The 19,792-nt window shown below is 42.7% G+C and overlaps 1 protein-coding gene across 1 annotated transcript in view; it reads left to right on the top strand.

The window, feature by feature from the left end:
* CACNB4 (calcium voltage-gated channel auxiliary subunit beta 4) overlaps positions 1–19,792 on the top strand; it is a 256,351-nt gene that overhangs the window by 183,506 nt on the left and 53,053 nt on the right. The window contains exons 3-4 of the mRNA XM_030326909.1: positions 15,591–15,710; positions 17,549–17,671. Coding sequence (XP_030182769.1) covers positions 15,591–15,710; positions 17,549–17,671 — 243 coding nt within the window. The remainder of the gene's footprint in view (positions 1–15,590; positions 15,711–17,548; positions 17,672–19,792) is intronic.

Below are 19,792 nucleotides of genomic sequence, written 5' to 3'. Positions count from 1 at the left end.
GGGAGCGGCAGAGAGAGAGGGAGACACAGAATCGGAAGCAGGCTCCAGGCTCTGAGCCATCAGCCCAGAGCCCGACGCGGGGCTCGAACTCACGGGACCGCAAGATCGTGACCTGAGCCGAAGTCGGATGCTTAACCGACTGAGCCACCCAGGCGCCCCCACATATATATTTTTAACAACACTTGAAACGATTCTTTTATTTGGAAAATAATGAAGACCATAAAATGCCCAGTATTAATGACTAAAGCTAGACTGTGAGGTTAGAACCAAGCAGTTAAGCATAATTTCACTACTGTGTGTAGAGAGGACTATACAGCCACTGCAAGACTGTTGAGTACTGACTTCTGGCCCTTGCCACTGGGTGTTGGTAGCACCCTTATGCTGGGGACACAAGGAAAATACCTCTGGTCCCTCTTTTTCCCAGGGCCCATGCACATCTGTGTTCACTGGTCCAGTGCTGTTCTGTTTCTACCGAAACAGTGAAGGCCACCTTCACTGAAATAATCCTTCATCATCTGAAACCTTTTTATTCAAGGGGCAGAGAACTGTTAGTGTATGTGTCTGCATTTGCTGTAAGTTCTCCATTTAAGGACCAAGTCTCCCTGAACTGAACTTCTTGAACTTGTCCCTTCTGTTTCCACCACCCAGTACATAGGTACACACAGCACTGGAAAGATGGAGGTGCCTGTCTCCTCCCCGTCAGCCTGCCTGGTGCTGGCTGCAGGTCCCAGACTTGTCCTCTTCTGCACCGTGGGTCTCTCTGAGTGTTGTGGCAGCATGGAAGGAGTTTTATATCCCCTGCAGTACCGGGGCTGGGGGGTAAGGAGAAGAGCTTCCAGGATGAGCCCAGTGAGGTAAAAGCTTTCCCACTGAATGGACATCCTGTCTCTTAGGTTTTGATGGGAACCCCTGCTTCTCTTATCCGGCCTCGCCTTCACCCAGACTTGGGTTCTGCTCTAGAAACATCGTCACCCCTAACAATAGAGACTGTAGGACTGTGGTACTCAAATATTTGTTAATTTATTCCAAATCTAGCCATTTGAATTACGTATGTATATGGTTCTTGAATTTTTTCCTATTAAGATTCAGAATGAGAGTGATAACAAAAGGCCTATTTTAAATAAATTCTCCACAGCTTTAAAATGAGAGTGTTTTCTTTTTTTTTTTAAATTTTTTTTCAATGTTTTTTATTTATTTTTGGGACAGAGAGAGACAGAGCATGAACGGGGGAGGGGCAGAGAGAGAGGGAGACACAGAATCGGAAACAGGCTCCAGGCTCTGAGCCATCAGCCCAGAGCCCGATGCGGGGCTCGAACTCCCGGACCGCGAGATCGTGACCTGGCTGAAGTCGGACGCTTAACCGACTGTGCCACCCAGGTGCCCCAAGAGTGTTTTCATTTTTTAAGTGTATGTTTGTTTCAGGAGGCAAAAAGGGTGAGGAAATAGGGGGGAAGAAAGCAAAATGTAGTGAAGGTAAAGCAACTGCTGCCTTACATTCTTTAAAAAATTTTTTTTTAACATTTATTCATTTTAGAGAGAGCTTGAGCAGGGGGAGGGCAGAGAGAGACGGAGACAGAATGTGCAGCAGGCTCCAGGCTCTGAGCTGTCAGCACAGAGCCCGACATGGGGCTCGAACTCATGAGCCATGAGATCACGACCTGAGCTGATATCGGCCACCTAACTGACTGAGCCACCCAGGCGCCCCTTGCCTTATATTCTTAATTGAAACAACTGAAGGTGTATCCTGTGGCCAGAGACTCCATATTCTGTTTTTGGAAGGGAAAAGAGTGTCTTATCTCTTGGAGGTAACTCTTTGAACCCATTTAGGATTCTAAAAGTTTCTGATGGATTGGTTCATTTTGTTGAGAGGGCTGGCCCCGAAGCCTGAGGTATGGGTGGGTGAGGAGAGATGTGACTACACTCCGTGACTGGTGAGGGTGGGTTAGCAAAGGACATGACTATGCTCTGTGTTGGTGACTACCCCAGCCCTAGGCATCGTGAAGTGGGTGCAGGAGTCTTAAAGAGCAAGGCCACCACATCAGCCCAGCGAGTGTTCATGTCACTTGGGGCTACCATGCAGCTCAGAGTAGAGAGTGGGTCATGCACATCATTCCTGCTTTCAAAAGACTGTCATCTTAGCCATGCTACTCTCTGACAAACAAAACAAAACAAAACAAACAAAACAACTATCTTCAGGTTATTCTCAAAGAGGGAATGCCTCCTGAGTAAACAGCTTTGGCAGGCAGAGAAAATATGGAGGAATAAAGCCATCCCGACTTCTAAATTTCATTTTAGCCAATACCTTTAATTGTTTCGATAACAGTTCTTACTAGAGCATTTAATTCCTACTCAGTTGATTAATTTAAGCTTTACATCATTATCCATTTTTTATTGATGTATAATTAACATGCAGTGTTATATTAGTTTCAGGTGTGCAATATAGCGAGTCTGCAATTATTCAGTGCTCATCACATGTACTCTTAATCCCCTTCACCTGTCTCACCCATCCCCCCCCCCCCCCCCCCCCCTTCTGGCAACCACTACCTTGTTCTCTGTATTTAAGAGTCTGGTTTTTTGTCTCTTTTGTTTGTTTGTTTTGTTCTTTGCTTTGCTTCTTAAATTCCACATATAAGTGAAATCATATGGTAGTTGTCTTTCTCTGACTTATTTCACTTAGCATTATACTCTCTAGGTCCATCCATTTTATTTACCTAAAGAAAACAAAAACACTTATTAAAAAGATACATGCACCCCTATGTTTATTGCAGCATTATTTACAGTAGTCAAGCTGTGCAAGCAATCCAAGTGTTCATCAACAGATGAATGGATAAAGAAAATGTAAGATACACATACACACACATACACACACATAGTGGAATATTACCCAGTAGTAGAAAAGAATGTGATGTTGCCATCAGCTGTCCATTTGTTACAGAGGGGTTAAAAACAGCAAGTTGAGCTCACGGGGCGGGGGAAGAGCTGGGATAAATCTGTCAACTGAAGTGTATTTGCTAACCTCCAAGGAGTGATTCCTCTGCTGAGTGCTTCAACTTGTTCTGAGTGCATACTCTTCACAGCAGTGCATGAGTTAGGTTAACATGCTGCTTTTCAGAAAGGTTGTTGAGCATAGAATGATTAAATGTCTTGTTCAGAAGCAAATATCTAATAAGTGCTGCCTGAGGATGCCAACTAGGTCAGTCTAACTTCAAAGCCCAAGCCTGAATTTGGGTTTTTTTTTCTATTCCAGCTCTCATCTGAATAATCTCTCCCTCTCCTTATGTTTCCTAATGAAAAATAAAGGTGATCAGAATAAATTAAATCAGAGGTGCCTGGGTGGCTCAGTCGTTTAAGTGTCAGACTCTTGATCTTGGCTCAGGTCATGATCTCATGGGTCTTGAGATCGAGCCTGCGTCGGGGTCTGTAGGATGACCATGCAGAGATTGGGACTGACGTGCTTGGAATTCTCTCTCCCTCTCTCTCTGCCCCTCCCCCACTCATGGGCATGTGTTCTTGTGGGCATGCCTGCATGCTCTCTCTCTCTCAAAATGAAGAAATAAACTTAAAAAAAAAAAAGATTAAATTATATCATAGTATCTCTTCCAGGATTATTTTCATCAATAATTCAACCTTTTTTGTTTGTTTTTGTTTTTTGTTTTTGTTTTTAATAATTTCATCTCTTAATGTGTTTTTGTTTGTTTGATCCAAAAAAGTTTCCAACAAAAAGTGAGCAGCTATTGATTTTCTCTCTGATCACCCTGAATATATTAATGAGCAATGGATAGGACTGAAGAAACGGGAGAGAAAGGCCACAGGTTTGATGGTCACATCCTTAGTAATAGTTGATTATACATATTCTTTTTTTTTTATTTTAAAAAATTTTTTTTTTCAACGTTTTTATTTATTTTTGGGACAGAGAGAGACAGAGCATGAACGGGCGAGGGGCAGAGAGAGAGGGAAACACAGAATCGGAAACAGGCTCCAGGCTCTGAGCCATCAGCCCAGAGCCCGACGCGGGGCTCGAACTCACGGACCGCGAGATCGTGACCTGGCTGAAGTCGGTAGCTTAACCGACTGCGCCACCCAGGCGCCCCTGATTATACATATTCTGATGTCAATGCAAATGAACACTCCATCTCCAAGTACTTAAAGACCTAATTCCTGGCACCGTGAAGACATCCTTAAGAACAGATCTCAGAGGAATCTCAGAGATCATCCAAGAGACGCTCTTGCCAAGAAATGCAAGTCTTGGCTTCATCAGCTAATGGCTGGGTGACTTAGGGCATGCAGCCTGACCTGTCGGTAAGGCCTCAAAAGAACTTTGGAGAGAAGTCAAGATAATGTGCTAGAGCGAACATAACATCCTAGTAATTATTAGTTCAATTTAAATGCAAAAAGAGAGAAATTGACTCTACTTTTTTTTTAAAGCCTGGAACCTCAGTGATCTGCTCGTCCAGCAGTGCCTACCAGCACCTCTGCTGGGCTTGGTTATTAGCTATTGGCAAAGACTAGAGTCGGTCACACCAAAGTTTACCGCGTGCCACCAGCTGTGCAAGCTTGGGCATATTATTGGTGTCTGTAGCCATGTTTACTTCAATGCAGAAAATGAACTCTGTCTCTTAAAGTTTTTATGGTGCCTAAATTAGATAACATCTGTAAAGTGCTGTTTTATTCTGATTAAAGCTTCATTTCCTGGTTCCAAAGGTTGAACTAAGAATAAGTCCTTTTCCTCTACCTCATGTGCTCCAACTCAGAATTATCAGATGGGAGTCAAAAAACAAGCCTTACTTTCATCTCCTCCCACTTCTGAAGCTCTGGGGAGGAAGGGCACTACCCCAGGGGAAGGGTGTGAGCTCTGGCCACTCCACGCTCCAAATGGGGTTGGTCCACACTGATGAGGAGGGCTGGGCACTGTGTAGTCGTTTTCGAGGCTCCAAAGAGCAGAGGGATAGCAAATGTGTAAGGAATACGGCTGCCTAGGGTACAAGTTCTGTGACATTAAGCTACTGGAGGGGTTGGCACAGCTCTGACCTAGAGTGGCAGGTGTTCAGCCTGAAGAGAAGGGACCCACGACACCTCTCAAATATCCTCAAATCAGTCACTGTCTAATAATAGCATTTGTACCTAAGTGTAAACAACTCCACGAGATTACATCATCTTGTTTTTAACTTAACACCGACAGGTTTCACAAATTTAGGAGATTGTCTGGCAACCAAAGAGAAAATCTCATACCAATCTAGCCTTCTTTGCTGGGCCTTTTCACAGGAACAGGAAATATTCTTTTCCAAAGAGCACAATTAACAAAAGGCTTCACCTTAACCATAGTATGTATATATGGACATAGTAAGTGCTCAGCAAATGATATCGGTTACTATTGTTTTTGATGTTATAATGATTACTAATATTTAATATTGCCTATCAAAATTTCCATTTGAGGTTAATGCACTCTTTCATTCAGTAAGTGGTTTTGAGCTCCCCTGAGGTACAAGGCTTTGTGCTGGACGCTCCGAGGACAACAAAAGCTGGTAAGACACGGTCTCCGTCTGAAATGAAGTAGATGCTTCCCTGTGGCTTCTGTTATACCTGCGGCTTGTTCTGAGGGAAGCATTTCTGCTTCTTGACAACACACCTCGATTCCTTAGCGGTCAAAACACATTCACTCAATGAGAAATTGAATGAATGAAAATATTTCCAGAGAATTAAAGGTACTTTTTCATCAGTTTCTGAGGCTACAGAAATAATATACAGGAGAGGTTTAAGTCTTTCCATACGTTTTTCTTCTCTTCTAAACCAACCTGTATTATCCCTCCCCTTATATGCTAGAAGGAAAGGTAAGATGTAAGTGATTGCCTGGGGCTACTTTTAGGAGAAACATATTTACTGTCATATCTCGAATATGATTTTCAAAAATAGACCACAATATAAAAGTAGTGTTTGGTGGGTTACTTTGCAAACCACCATGGGGCAACATGAGAAGAAAGCACTTCCAGATGGGCCATAGAAGTCCACATTTACAAGAAACTATTAGTCACCTCATCAGTATCCAGGGCTGCATCTACCAGCAGCATATCCAGGGTTTCCTGAGCAAATACTGTCATTTCCTTTTTAACGCCTCAGCGGGAACTAGATTAGTACTGCTCTAGCTGCTGCCCTTGAATAAAGACCTTGTGCCATGGCTACCGCCTACAGGTGCCAGGGCTGGGCTTAGTCAGGTGGAGCCGCCAAGGCACTCACCTGTGTCACATGGATTGGTCAGAACCTCTCGCTAAGTTTTGACCAGTCAGGGGTGGTTCCTGGGGTGGCAGCTCAGTGGCCCATGAAGTTGTTCTGTGGCCTGTACTGTGGTAAAGCTGATTGCTTGAGGCCACCTTCCCAGCAGGTGATCACTTCCGCCTTCCCAAAAGGCGAGTGAGCCCCGTAATCTCACCATCCCCACCTTTAGGATACAATTACTTATTGGATGCCCAAAAAGACCCTGATCATGACCTTTTCAAGTTATGCTACACTCAGTCTCACAGACGGGATTTGACTTACTACTAATTGTGTTCATTGATGCAGCACTTTTTACATACGTGTATAATATTAGGCACTAATTATCAAAGCAGTTTTTGCCCGATACCATCTACAGGAAGTAATCTTTATCTTTTGATATTCCCCCAGTATCTTAAGTAGAACCGTATGAAATTGCAGCTCTTATAGTAGCCCAGTATAGAAAGAAACCGCCGCCCTGGTTACCACCATCACCAGTGATTAGTTTGCAAATCTGCTCTCAGCCCACATTTCAACTTCTCCTTTCCCACAGCACCTACATGGCTCTGGCTGATGCAGATTTCCTGTCCGTCTCCATCTAGGCCTTTTTGTCACTTCCCTCTTTGTACTTGTGAGGTCAGTTGACATTCTTCTGCTGTTCTCGTACCTCCGTTAATGGGTCTTCTCCGCAAGCGAAAGAAATAGCAATCTGAAATTAGTCAATTACAGCAATTGTCAAACTAGTCAACAAGAAGGGTGAGGTTGGTTAAGTTTGCTAAATGAATATTACTTCCCTTTAAATAAATTGTGTAAAACACTTATATTAGAACCCATTAATTTGGATTCCGCTAATGAGATCATTCAAAGTAGGCATTTTGTTTTTAACTATATATTTATATATAATTACAATTTAATTATAAGACATAGTCTATAAATAGGTAGTGTCAACACAGTTGAAGGAGTTATCATTTAAGAGAAAAAGAAAGCTCTCAAAGGTACCTTCGAATTTCCTACGAGTAACTAAAATGCAGCATCAAAATCCTGTCATTAGAGCAGATGCTCAAAGAAATCCACAAACCAAAACTTTAATAATCTAGAGATACTATGTGGAGTTAGCAAACATGTCTTTTGAAAAGTAGCCTGCAATTCACTTTCTATGACCTCGGATTCTCATTTCTTTACCTACATCTGTCATTCCAAATTACTGAATTTTAGTATATGATCAGTGTTAAAATATTGCAGAATGTTGTTTTGGTTTACTGAAGGCAACTAAAATATTGGACATAAGTTTTTGCATCTGAGTTTGTAGAGGAAATTTTTTAAAAAGATTCTACCCACACTCCTGCCCCCTGCACAATGCCCACAATGCCCTGTGAGAGTGGCATGGAGGAAGTTTCTTACTCACTGTCTAAGAGCTTCAGATGCCTCATATGCAAAATGGGGATAATTATAACCTACTTCATAGGATTGATAGGATAATATAAAGTCCATAGTTAGTAATTCACATTGATGCCAGCAGGTCAGGTCCAAGGACCCAGAAAGGGGGTCCCACAGGACTAGCCAAGAAGGTCCTTAGCTTTATGCAAGATGGAAGTCAAATGGGAGCCAGCAGGAAGTGAAAGCAGAGTTTACTGAAGATATAGATATAGAAAGAGCTATGGACAGAACACCTGGGAGACTCAGAAAGGAAAAGAGCATGAGTTTCATCTTTGCTTGGAGTCTAGGATTTTATCGATGATTGTGATCTGGTACACATGTCACTCTTAGGCATCCAGGAACTGGTCAGAGCAAGGACAGGTCCAGGGGTCCTTCACGAGTCGCTCATTCCCTGAAGTCAGGTGTTTGGAGTCAGTGGTCTTGGAGAACATTTATGATGACCCCACCTGGTCACTCCTTAGATGTTATCTCTTGTGCTGAAAGACTCCAAAGATACCATTATCTCTTTATCCCTTACAAGGAGGACATATGCTGTTTGTATTACCGGGCATGTGTAGAGTGGGGTGGGCATGCAGGCCCTAACAAGAATAGAAGCTGGAAAAGGAACAAAGAAAAAAAAAAGGGCATCCAGTTTCCCTGTTTCAACATAAAGTAAGGGTTGAGTAAGCATTTGTCATATTGCTTTGCTGCACTTGACTGCTCTTTGAAGCCCCAAAACAAAGCTTGGATTTATGGCTGTGGTTGACCTTCAGGTCTTCTGTCCAGTAGAAGTGGGCTGCAGAGCTGCCTCATTCTTTCAACCAGCCTCCTAATTACAAGAAATGGCAGAAGGTAACTTAAAGCAAAGTTAAATTGTCATCTCTAAGGTATAGTTTCAAAAGGTCCTTGTTCTGCCAAAGTGCTGGGAATGCACACACTATGCAGTGCTTTGGTTTAAGGCATTGAAAACCACAATTCTTAAAAAAAAAAAAATCATGGGGCACTTAGGTTGCTCAGTCAGTTAAGCATCTGACTCTTGGTATCGGCTCAGGTCATGATCTCACAGTTTAGGAGTTCAAGCCCCGCATCAGTCTCTGTGCTGACAGCACAGAGCCTGCTTAGGATTCTGTCCCTGTCTCTCTGCCTCTCCTTTGCCCATTCTCTATCTCTGTTTCAAAATAAATAAAACTAAACTAAAAAAAAAAAAAACCCACTCATGTTTTGGGGGTGGGACTGCTAACAATTATCATCACACCCAGTAAGCATAAACTTTGATCAGCCATCTTAGAACTTAACCAGCCATCTTAGAACTTAAAATCATGGAATAGAGAATAGATAGATTTTGATGGGAGCAAGAGTGTCTTTCTTTCAACAAAACTCACGCTCTGCAGTGTGCCAGACACTGCCAAGGCCTGCATACTTGGAGATGCAGCCCGGACCCTGCATCTCCAAGGGTGAAAGGGGTGAAGGAAAAGAAAGCATCTGTAAGAAAGTGGGGGTAGGTTGTAAACATAAGGGATGACTAAGAGACCTTTTTGCCTAGGGCAGCCTTGTGAGTGGACTATTCGCCCTTCTACCCTGGGAAATCTGGGAAAGTAATCCGGAAAAGGTTTGTTCTTCTGCAGTGTGGAAAAGTGCATCCTCCCAGTCATTGCAAGCTCGTTGGAGAGAAACAAACTCAAATCTGTTGGGAGTGACAGGTTTCTCTGGACATTCCACTCAGTGCAACTAGTCCACTCAGTGTCATTTAGTCCACTCAGTGCAACTATTAACATACCAAATTTACACCAAGTTGAACATTCACTTATCTGATCTGGAAGCGAAACTGACATGTGGAATGTCTGCTACTGCACAGCTTGTGAGAAGGAAGGGAGATGATTCGTTTTCAGAAGTACCAAATAAAAGCTGTGCTGTCTAATTAACAATAGACTTACAACCTATTGGAAAACATACGAGCCTCCCACCCCCACCACCTGGCCCTGCCACAATGGAGTCCCATACCCTGACACATCGCTTTCTGGTTCTTCCCCTCTCTGTTTTGCGGGCTTTGCAATGGGCACGCGCCAGAGAACTGAAGTCTCTGCGTCACCTCAAGGAACGTATATTTGTTCCAATCAGATGACTTTTTGCCTTACATGGGCATAGGCAACATCCGGGTAAGGCTGTAACCTCTGTAGTACTCAGCCAATGAGGAACCAGGGGAGGGATTTGTATGCTAGGAGATAAATTGCCTGCTGTAACTTACCCCAGTGGGCCTGTCCATCAGACATCTGCTCTTGCAAGAACATTGATTAAAGCCTTGCTTCATTGTTCTCCCAGTCCCTCTTTTGATTGGGTCAGTGGGCTTATTTCTCACACAGCTCAATATGGTAGCCACTGGCTACATGTGGCTATTTAAATTAATTGAAGTAAAATAAAATTTTGAGCATTTAAAAATTAAGTGAAAAATCTAGTTTGTTGGTCTCACTAGTCACATTTCAAGTGTTCCATAACCACCTGTGACCAGTGGCTACCATATTGGACTGCACCCATATAAAGAACATCCATCGTTGCAGAAAGTTCTCCTGGACAGCGTGGGTTTAGTACATGCCATTATTATGCTTGTTCACTTTGTTGTGCTATGGTCTCTTATTAATTCTCCAAAATAACCCTGAAGGGTTTCATTCCCACTTTGCAGATGAGGAAAGAATTTCTGAAAGTTAAGCCATTCTCCTCTCACATAGTGGCCACTGCAGAACCTGACCAGTGGTTCAGTGAACGAACAGCTGAGCTACCAAGTGAGAGGCCCAGGACTGTCTGACCCGAAAGCCCAGAAGTTCCGGCAAGAACAAGATTCTGTTCCGCTATTGGTGCATTTTAATATCAAACATTTGTGAACTTTCCCTCCTCCTTAATCTAGTTTAATGACATAATAGTAAAATACTCACAAAATATAAATAATAAAGTAAAATAATAAAATACAAATATCAAAATTACATATAAAGAGAGAGAGTATATTTCAGTCTTAAAAGGGCAAAGTAAGGGGACCCTGGGCAGCTCAGTTGGTTAAGCATCTGAGTCTTGATTTCAGCTTAGGTTGTGATCTCATGGTTAGTGAGATTGAACCCAGCGTCAGTCTCTGTGCTGACAGCATGGAGCCTGCTTGGGATTCTCGCTCTCTCTGCGTCTCTCCCACATGCATGCATGCACACATTTACTCAATCTCTCTTGAAATAAATAAACATTAAAAAATAATAATAAAAGAACAAAGTAAGTAAGTGGATGCCCAGATGGCATAGGTCTCTTTGGAGGTGGTAGAGATACTCTAATACAAGATTGTGGTCTAAATTGAGTTCTGTAAGTTTGTTAAAAATCATTGAATTGTACATTTAAAATGTGTGAATTTAATGGTATATAAATTATGCCTTAGAAACGCTGTTGTTTTGTTTTGTTTTGTTTTGTTTTGTTTTTTTTAAAGAGCAAGATGTAAACCCTAAAACTCTGGGGCAGCCACAAATTTAATGTTGAAAGCTGTCCAGAATTTTAGTGAGTCAAAGACTAGTTGGTGGAGGGGCGCCTGGGTGGCGCAGTCGGTTAAGCGTCCGACTTCAGCCAGGTCACGATCTCGCGGTCCGTGAGTTCGAGCCCCGAGTCAGGCTCTGGGCTGATGGCTCGGAGCCTGGAGCCTGTTTCCGATTCTGTGTCTCCCTCTCTCTCTGCCCCTCCCCCGTTCATGCTCTGTCTCTCTCTGTCCCAAAAATAAATAAAAAACGTTGAAAAAAAAATTAAAAAAAAAAAAAAGATTAGTTGGTGGAATTTCCTGAATTTCCCTATTGATGGTAAAAGAAGTGATGCTCTGTCTCTAACCAAACACTGGGAAATTCTGCAAGGTGTCTATTATTATCCTCATCTCACAGGGGAGGAAATTGAGAGTCAGAAAGTTAAAATAAAGTTGCCCAAGATCCACAGCCAGTGAGAACTGGCAAGAGTGTTAAATGTAACACTGTCTGGCCCACCAGCACATGGCAGCACTCTCCCCTACATCGTGCCCTTTCTCTGAGAAGAAGTCCTTCCATTGCTTGACTTGAGGTCACTTTCCTTCTTCCAGGACAACGGGAAACTGATTTCCCAATGTTTCTATCAGTGTTTTGTATTTTGTACTCAAAAGGATTCCTGAAAGGCATGAATCTGTTTTCAATATTGAATAAAAGGCGGGCGGAGACGCCAAACCTTAGGTTAATGAAAAGATAGTGCGTTTCTCTCTTGATGTTCACTAAGATGCTTTTAAAATGATATATATGCATATACATATATGCCTGTATATACACGTCTACATACAATATGATATTTATGAAGAGATTTGCAGCATTTATTTCCATTTTTATTCCTGATTTTACTTGGTTCATTGGAGACTTCAGGATGTGACTTGCAGTGGTGTCTGCTTAGGAATTTTTGAGGCGAGCCCCTGTTGTGCCTCTTGTACAGGCTTGTCTCACTTGATAAGCTGGTTAGCTCGCTCTTCACCTATTTTATGAAATGGAATTCTGGAAAATGAAAAGCTGATGGGGCTGCATTTTCCAGCTTTTGCGAGGGCTAGTAACCTTTACATCTTCACTTATATCCTCTCAGCATCTAGCGTTGTTCTGTTCTTGCCAGGTCCCTATGCCTGATCACAAATGTTTAACCATCTCTCTGGCAGTCCCCCCAACCCTCAGTTGTACTAAGCTTCCTGTAGCCCCCTCCCTTCCAGATCCTTCCTCTGGTCTGGCCTGGCACTCTCCTCTTGCCTCTTGGTGGCTCTGTTGTTCTGAGTCTTTATAAATAATGCAGATCCTTTTTGTTTTCCTTTCCTTCCTTTCTCCTGGGATATGTCTCTCCTCTCTTTCACCCGGCTGAAACAAGACAAAACAAATAAATAAAAACAAGAAACCAATTCTGTACCAAGCCAGCAGAAGATGTCCATGGGCCAAATTTGGGCTCTTGACGTTGGACCTCTGTTTTCCCTAGGATCCTGAGACACAGCAGCAGTGATTTCCATATTCAAAGAATGTAGCCAGCATTGAAAGAAAAGAAAGAAAGAAAAAAAAAAGCAGAGTAAATGCTGAAATGATGGAACAACTGTAATTGTGAAAATGGATACCCTAGTGCTTTATCTTTCCTTCAACCAATATTCTTAGAAATAGGGAAGTAAACAGAAGTTTCTGCTTTTACATATTTGGCAATAGTAGAACTTATTAAATAATTGTGAAATTTTCACAGTCTTGTTCACATTTCAAAATAAAGTTCCTTTGCAGGAATCCTTGAGTTGCTTCTTGTGTGCTCAGAGATGACGGAAGGCCAGGATTTGAAAAGTCATTAAGGTTGTTTTGGGAATTAGCCGTTTCCTTGTGTCAACAGTAGATTGTGTATTCTAGCCGTTCACCCCACCACTCCAGCAGGCAGCCTGCTTGCTTGTGGCCTGTGCTCACTATTAGCCTCCCCAGCATGTTTTCAAAACAAGGCAAGTGCCTCCTTCCTGACTTCCTGCATCATAATCATGTTATAGTCCAGACATCTTCATGTAGCCAGTCCAGTACCTTAGAAAGATCTACTGCACATATCACACTGCAGCAAAGCATTCCCTAGAACTAACTCAAAACTGTTCTCATATATATTTTAGAAATGCTGTTTTCTTTCTCTCTTACTCTGGATTTTATGCATCTGGACAAAAGTTGTGTTCTAAGAGAATTTGTTTAAAGATTGCAAGGTAGCTTTTTTTTTTTCCAGTAATGAGGAATCTATAGAATAGTCCGTTGCTCTGTATTTATCCATTTTGTAGGTCCAAATTTTCCCCAGTAGGTTTGCACAGAAGAATTTGGTTATAATTTGGTTAACAAATCCATTTCCTCTATAAAGGGCATTTTCAAAAGTGCATGGATTTGGGCACATGGTAGTTATCAAACTTAAAGTGTAATCATTTTGCAGTATATATCAAGTCAAAAAAATTGTATACCTTAACCTTACACAATGCTGCATGTGAATTATATTTCAACAGAGCTGGGGGAAAGCCATAGTGCTTTCTTGGCAACAAATACAATAAGAAAAACGGATACATTTCAAGATGGGCTATTATGAATATATATTATAAGTGAGTTAAAGAATGATTAAAATCTGTTAATTTTTAGGGGCGCCTGGGTGGTGCAGTCGGTTGGGCGTCCGACTTCAGCCAGGTCACGATCTCGCAGTCTGTGAGTTCGAGCCCCGCGTCAGGCTCTGGGCTGATGGCTCAGAGCCTGGAGCCTGTTTCCGATTCTGTGTCTCCCTCTCTCTCTGCCCCTCCCCCGTTCATGCTCTGTCTCTCTCTGTCCCAAAAATAAATAAAACGTTGAAAAAAAAAATTTTTTTTTAAAAATAAAAAAAAAATCTGTTAATTTTTAATCAATGTAGAGCTGTCAGGACCAGGAAATAGGAATGAGAATGGCCATTTATTATGTGCTTACCAGATGCCAGATCCTGGAGTAAATATTTTAATATCCAGTGCAGCTCAGTGTATGTAGGGTTTGAAACTGCTGGTTTGAAGGTTGGACTACCCAAGTTTGAATCTCAGCTTCTATACTGCTACAAGGATTCAGAGACATAAGCCGCTAGCTCTGTGCTACTATGATAGTGAGGGCTAAGTAAATATTAGCTGTTCATTATGTCTTATTCCATTTAATTCTTTGAAGTAAGCAGTGCCCCATTGTGTGGATGAGGAGACTGAGTCTGGAGTGGCCGAAGTCACTTGCATAAGGTTTTCAAAAGTACGTTGCAGAGGCAGAATTTAGAACCAGTGTCTATCGGGTATTCTGATTAAACCTCTGATCAGGAGTTACTGTTCTAGGCTACCAGGAGAATCTGTGCTAATGGTAACATTTCTAAGCTTAGAAAAACTTTCAAAAGATCCATTTCAGCGGTCAACCATTCTTAGAGTTCTTTTCTGAGGTGGATAACAAATTCACAGCTATATGGATTAAGCTATGCTTTTCAAAATCTGTGCATGATTTATGAAAAATGCCAAATACACCAGTTCCATCAATACCTTTGCTGTGTAAATGCCGTCATCTATGCAAATATCAACTGGTAATGCCAGCTTAAGGAAACTGTCACAGTGATGTTCCTTTAGCAATCAGAGGCAAACAAAGAGGTTTTTGTTTGTTTGTTTGTTTGTTTGTTTGTTTTTAACTTTTAACTAGCTGCCGTAGTTCTCAGCTCTTACAGCATGAATACTGAGTGATGCTGGGCACCCCCAGTACCTTGTCACTTCTGTCAGACTGGATTTCAGTGTTGCTCAAATAGCCCTTCTAGGTTGTGTGCTTCAGTTGAGGACATCCTTGTTTTCATCCTCAAGGCTCATGGCTTAGTGGCCATAGTGACCAGGTATGGCTACTATAGGACAATGACTGAAGTTTTCACAGTGAAAGAGTTCGATGGTGTGGATGCTGGAACTGGAACTCAGGTACTAATGCAGGATTCTGCTTGCCTGTATTGCAACCTTAGATAAATCTATCTTCTGTAGTCCGAGATACAGGTAGAATTTAGCTCTTGTCATAAGCGGAGTCTCTTTTTCCTTTAGATGTATGTATGAGAGAATGGAATGAAACTTCAGGTCTACAAATTAATGTGAGCTTAATATAAACATAGCATAAAGCAAGAAGAATTGGGACCAAATATCACAAAATTTTCATCGCAGTTCACTTCCTAGCGTTTAATCTAGTCAAACTCTTTTCCTTCACAACATTCCTACCTTCCGGATCCCTCAGATGCTTCACTATATTCTGCTGTCTAAATGTATATCTGCAACAGAGGCACAGAGTGTGTGCATCAAACCCCATGCAAGTGAAAAGAACTCACTCCAGGATGCTGTTATGGACGTGACAGTTTAAGAAGCTCCATGTCACCTCATTTAAACCACTGTGGGTTCTCCTTTCCAGGGTTCAGCGGATTCCTACACGAGCAGGCCGTCTGACTCCGATGTCTCTTTGGAAGAGGATCGGGAAGCGATTCGGCAAGAGAGAGAGCAACAAGCCGCTATCCAGCTTGAGAGAGCAAAGGTGACTTTCTTGCCCCTCTTGGGTTCCAAAGTGTCATGTTGCTCAGCAGGTATCAGCTGCTCTTCCCCTGCCTCAAATTCCTCTGGAACAGTCATTTTAGGATCATCCTAATGAGGCACCAGATTTCAAGGCTCCCTGATCCATTCATCCCCTAAGAGAGGTTAGTAACTTTCCCAGGGGGCCATTTCCTGAGGTACAGATCCTTCTTCACCCTTTGTGTTAGGTTTGGGGCTGAATTATCGGCTATATTCCAACTTCACGGTTGTGGCTAATATTAAGCATGCCGCTCCCAGTGTTGGCAGAGAGCCTCCTAAGGTACAGGTTCTCTATCTGTTCCTGACCCCTCATTGTCCGTGACCTCAGCCTTCATCACAGGCTACACGTGCACTATTGTTCTGTGGGTTTCCCTGTGGGTCTCTCTACCAGTTGCCTCTTGGTTTCAGCCTCCTGTCTCAAGTTCAGGGTGAAGTTCAGAGCTTTGAACAACTACTAGCATTTCAGCAAAGATGAGCAGTAGAAGGCATTGCCGAACTTCAGATATCACACAAAAGGATGACCCCCCCCACCTCCAGCCCCAAATCTCTGTACCCACAAGAGGCCACAGGAGCAAATTGCATTTTTGAATCTTAGAATCGGAAGAGTCACTAGAGATCTCCCATTCTGTGTCTCTCAAACTTCTTGTTTTTGTTTTTTAGCGTACAATTCCTTTTGTCAGATGAGGTTTTATGCATAATAGCAAAATATAAGACGGGGGTCATGGCCAGCTTCTCTTCCTTGCCTTCCATGACAGACTTCTTAAAGCATATTGATCCAATCTTTCTTATTTTTAGAAGAAAAACTGAAACTCAAATAATATGAATTCCTTCCTTTTTCTGTTTTTATAATAAAATCTTTATGAGAGTAGTAAGAGGAGAACGAGGCGTCTTCATTTGCTGTAACACCCATGCTGTCTGTGCTCGGTTAGCCAAGGGGGGTTTGGGGTGGTGCCTGTGAAAGTGAGACCCTAGCTGGGGTTTCCCCTCAGCTGTTGCCCCCCACTCACGTTCTCAGCACAAACAATGAGCCACTAACAAAGTAGCCCCAGATTGCAGGAACCTCGTGTTCTCATTTGTGGCTAATTTTTGTTTTAGTTTTCTTTCAGAGTGTTTTGTGGCCTCTGTGGTCACCCAGATGGCTGCCACAGTGCCGTCAGCTCAGGCTGTTGGTTTGCTTAGCCTCTGTGAGGCTGCACCGGCCTAAGCACTTGGCCGAGGAGGAATTTGTCTCAACAGAGTTTCAGAACCGGCTTTTGTTACCTAGAGAGAAGATGATGTTTGTCCTTGCTCTCTACCCCCTGAATGGCCTTTCTTTTTTCCTGGCAGGACAAGGTATTCTACTGAGTGAGATCCCACAGGTTTTCAGAAATAGGAGGCTATTTCAAAACTATTTATTTTACTCCCACCACCACCTTTTAATGTAAGACCTAGCACACATTTCCTGTATCCCAAGGGACACTGGTTATCATTTTAAAAAACAAACATAAGCTTAGGACCAGAGGAGAAAGCAGAGAGCCTCTTTCCATCTTTCCATCTGTCCCCAATACTTTAGGGTAGGATTCTGTCTTTAGGATGCTGGAAAGTACCACAGAGGGGGGAAAGGGTTGGGCTGATCTGGTTGAATCACCGTTAGAGTCATTGCTACAGATTTCTCTATGCTGCCAGGGAACCCATTGGAGACACCTGTTTGAAAAGTGGTTTCCCTTCCGGCCTGGTACTATCAATTATCTTATTATACTTTTCAATATGAAAAATCCTGCTCTGTCTTCCTCCCCCATCCTCACACCATGGTTCTGCCCGAAGTCCAAGCCTGTAGCATTTGCTGTGAAGACGAACGTGAGCTACTGTGGCGCGTTGGATGAGGATGTGCCTGTTCCAAGCACGGCCATCTCCTTTGATGCCAAGGACTTTCTCCACATTAAAGAGGTAAATGTAGGATTCTCTGCAACTGCCGCAAGGCCAGAGCTCGAATCCACTCTGTGCCAAACTAGAGAGGAGCCCTGAGGAACTGCCAGTGTGTTATCTCATTTAATTTGGTGGGCTTTCCAAATCCATTCATTCTCACTGAGATTTAGAAGACTGACATCATCGCTTGCATTATCACACATTGAAAATATTGGATCACCGTCATCATAGGATGGATTTAAGACAGACCTGTGGTCTCCTGGTCACCTTTTAACCACCTTGTATGACTGCAGAGCCACAGATCTATGGATCCAACTTAGGGAAATGTGAATTTGGTGGCATGGTGCCCTACTCATGAGGCACCATTTACAAGGGATATTTTAATTACAAACATCTGTGCTGTAATCCTGTGGACCTTGACCTTGGAACTGACACTAGACATTATAATCATTAGAGTATTAAAGCTAAGAAGAGGGCAGAGGACTTTGGGGGAAACAGAAAGCTTAAAGGATTGAGCAGTACAAGGAGGACTTGAGGCCTTGCAACTTGAAAGGTGGAATAATTACATCAAAAACTTCTGTTTAGTCACCCTAAATTGAAATCCTACTTCATCTCAGACATTGTGCGGGGCACTGAGAGATTGGAGATGAAGGCTCGCTGTCCCCACTGCCCGGGAGCTCCAAATCTGGTGGAAAAGACTAACAGGCACCTAGTTGCTGCCAAGGATGACAAATTCTATTATGGTAAAACTGAATGGGTGTTGTGGGAGCCTGAAGAAGGAGCAGGAGGAACCACCTGGCTGGTGGGGAGGAGGATCACAGGGCCAGAGAGCTCTACAGAAGTGGTAAAGCCTGAGGACATTCAGGCTGGGTGGGATGGGGGTGGCATCTGGTGGAAGGGACAGCCAGGAGCATTGCAGCATGGCTGGAGGGCAGTAAGTAGGGAGTGGTGCAGGGGATGAGCCAGGTCTCAGAGGCAGGGGCCTGATAAGAAAAAGACCTCTTTGGCCCTGACAAGAAAACTGGACTTTATCACCAGGCAGTGGGCTGAAGAGGAATTTTAAATAATGGACAGTTACAACCAGCCTTGGATCTTAGCATAATAACTCTGATGGTCCAGGGAGTATTGTAGAGGCTGAACTAAGGTTGCAGCAGAGAGGCTGGAGAGAGGGAGCAGCTTGGGGGGGAGAATGACAAGGCAGACAGACAGGATTGGGAGACTTTACATGGGGAAGGGATATCAGAGAAAGCGAAATAGAAAGGAAGGCTGGAGAAAGGCTTTACAGCTTGCTAGAAAGGGTAGATGGGCAGTGTCAGCTTTCAAAATAAAGAAGGCAGAGAAGGGAGACGCCTGTTGCAGGGTGGATGTAGTTATGAATTGGCTTTTAGGTACACTGTGTCTGGAGTACTCTGAAACCCCTGTGAAGACACTTAATAGGCCTTTGGGGCACCTGAGTGGCTTAGGTAATGATTTCACGGTTCATGGGTTCGAGCCCCATGTCAGGCTCTGTGCTGACAGTTTGGAGACTGGCACCTGCTTTGGATTCTGTGTCTCCTTCTCTCTCTGTCCCTCCCTCCACCTCAAAAATAAGTAAACATGAATTTTTTTTTTAAAAAGACACTTAATAGGACTTTACCCACATAATCTGAAGACCAGAGGAGAGGAACTGCAATTTGCTCTTCCTAAATGCTTTGAGTTGAAAAGAGAATACATTCTTGCCAGAGAAAAGTAACATAGAATTGAAGGAGTGTTTTTAAATTTGTGTTTGTTTTTATTTAAAAAATTTTTTTTTACTTTTTTAAAAAACTAATTAACTTATTTATTGTTTAGTTTGCAACCAAGTTAGTTAGCATATAGTGCAACAATGATTCCAGGAGTAGATTCCTTAATGCCCCTTACCCATATAGCCCATCCCCCCTTCCACACCCTCTCCAATAACCCTCTGTTTGTTCTCCATATTTAAGAGTTTCTTATGTTTTGTCCCCCTCCCTGGTTTATATGATTTTTACTTCACTTCCCTTATGTTCATCTGTTTTGTATCTTAAAGTCCTCATATGAATGAAGTCACATTATATTTGTTTCCCTCTGACTAATTTCACTTAGCATAATATCGTCTAGTTCCATCCATGTAGTTGCAAATGA

This window comes from Lynx canadensis, chromosome C1 (genome assembly GCF_007474595.2).
Source record: "Lynx canadensis isolate LIC74 chromosome C1, mLynCan4.pri.v2, whole genome shotgun sequence".
NCBI classification, from domain to species: domain Eukaryota; kingdom Metazoa; phylum Chordata; class Mammalia; order Carnivora; family Felidae; genus Lynx; species Lynx canadensis.
This window is presented reverse-complemented; position numbering and strand designations above follow the sequence as displayed.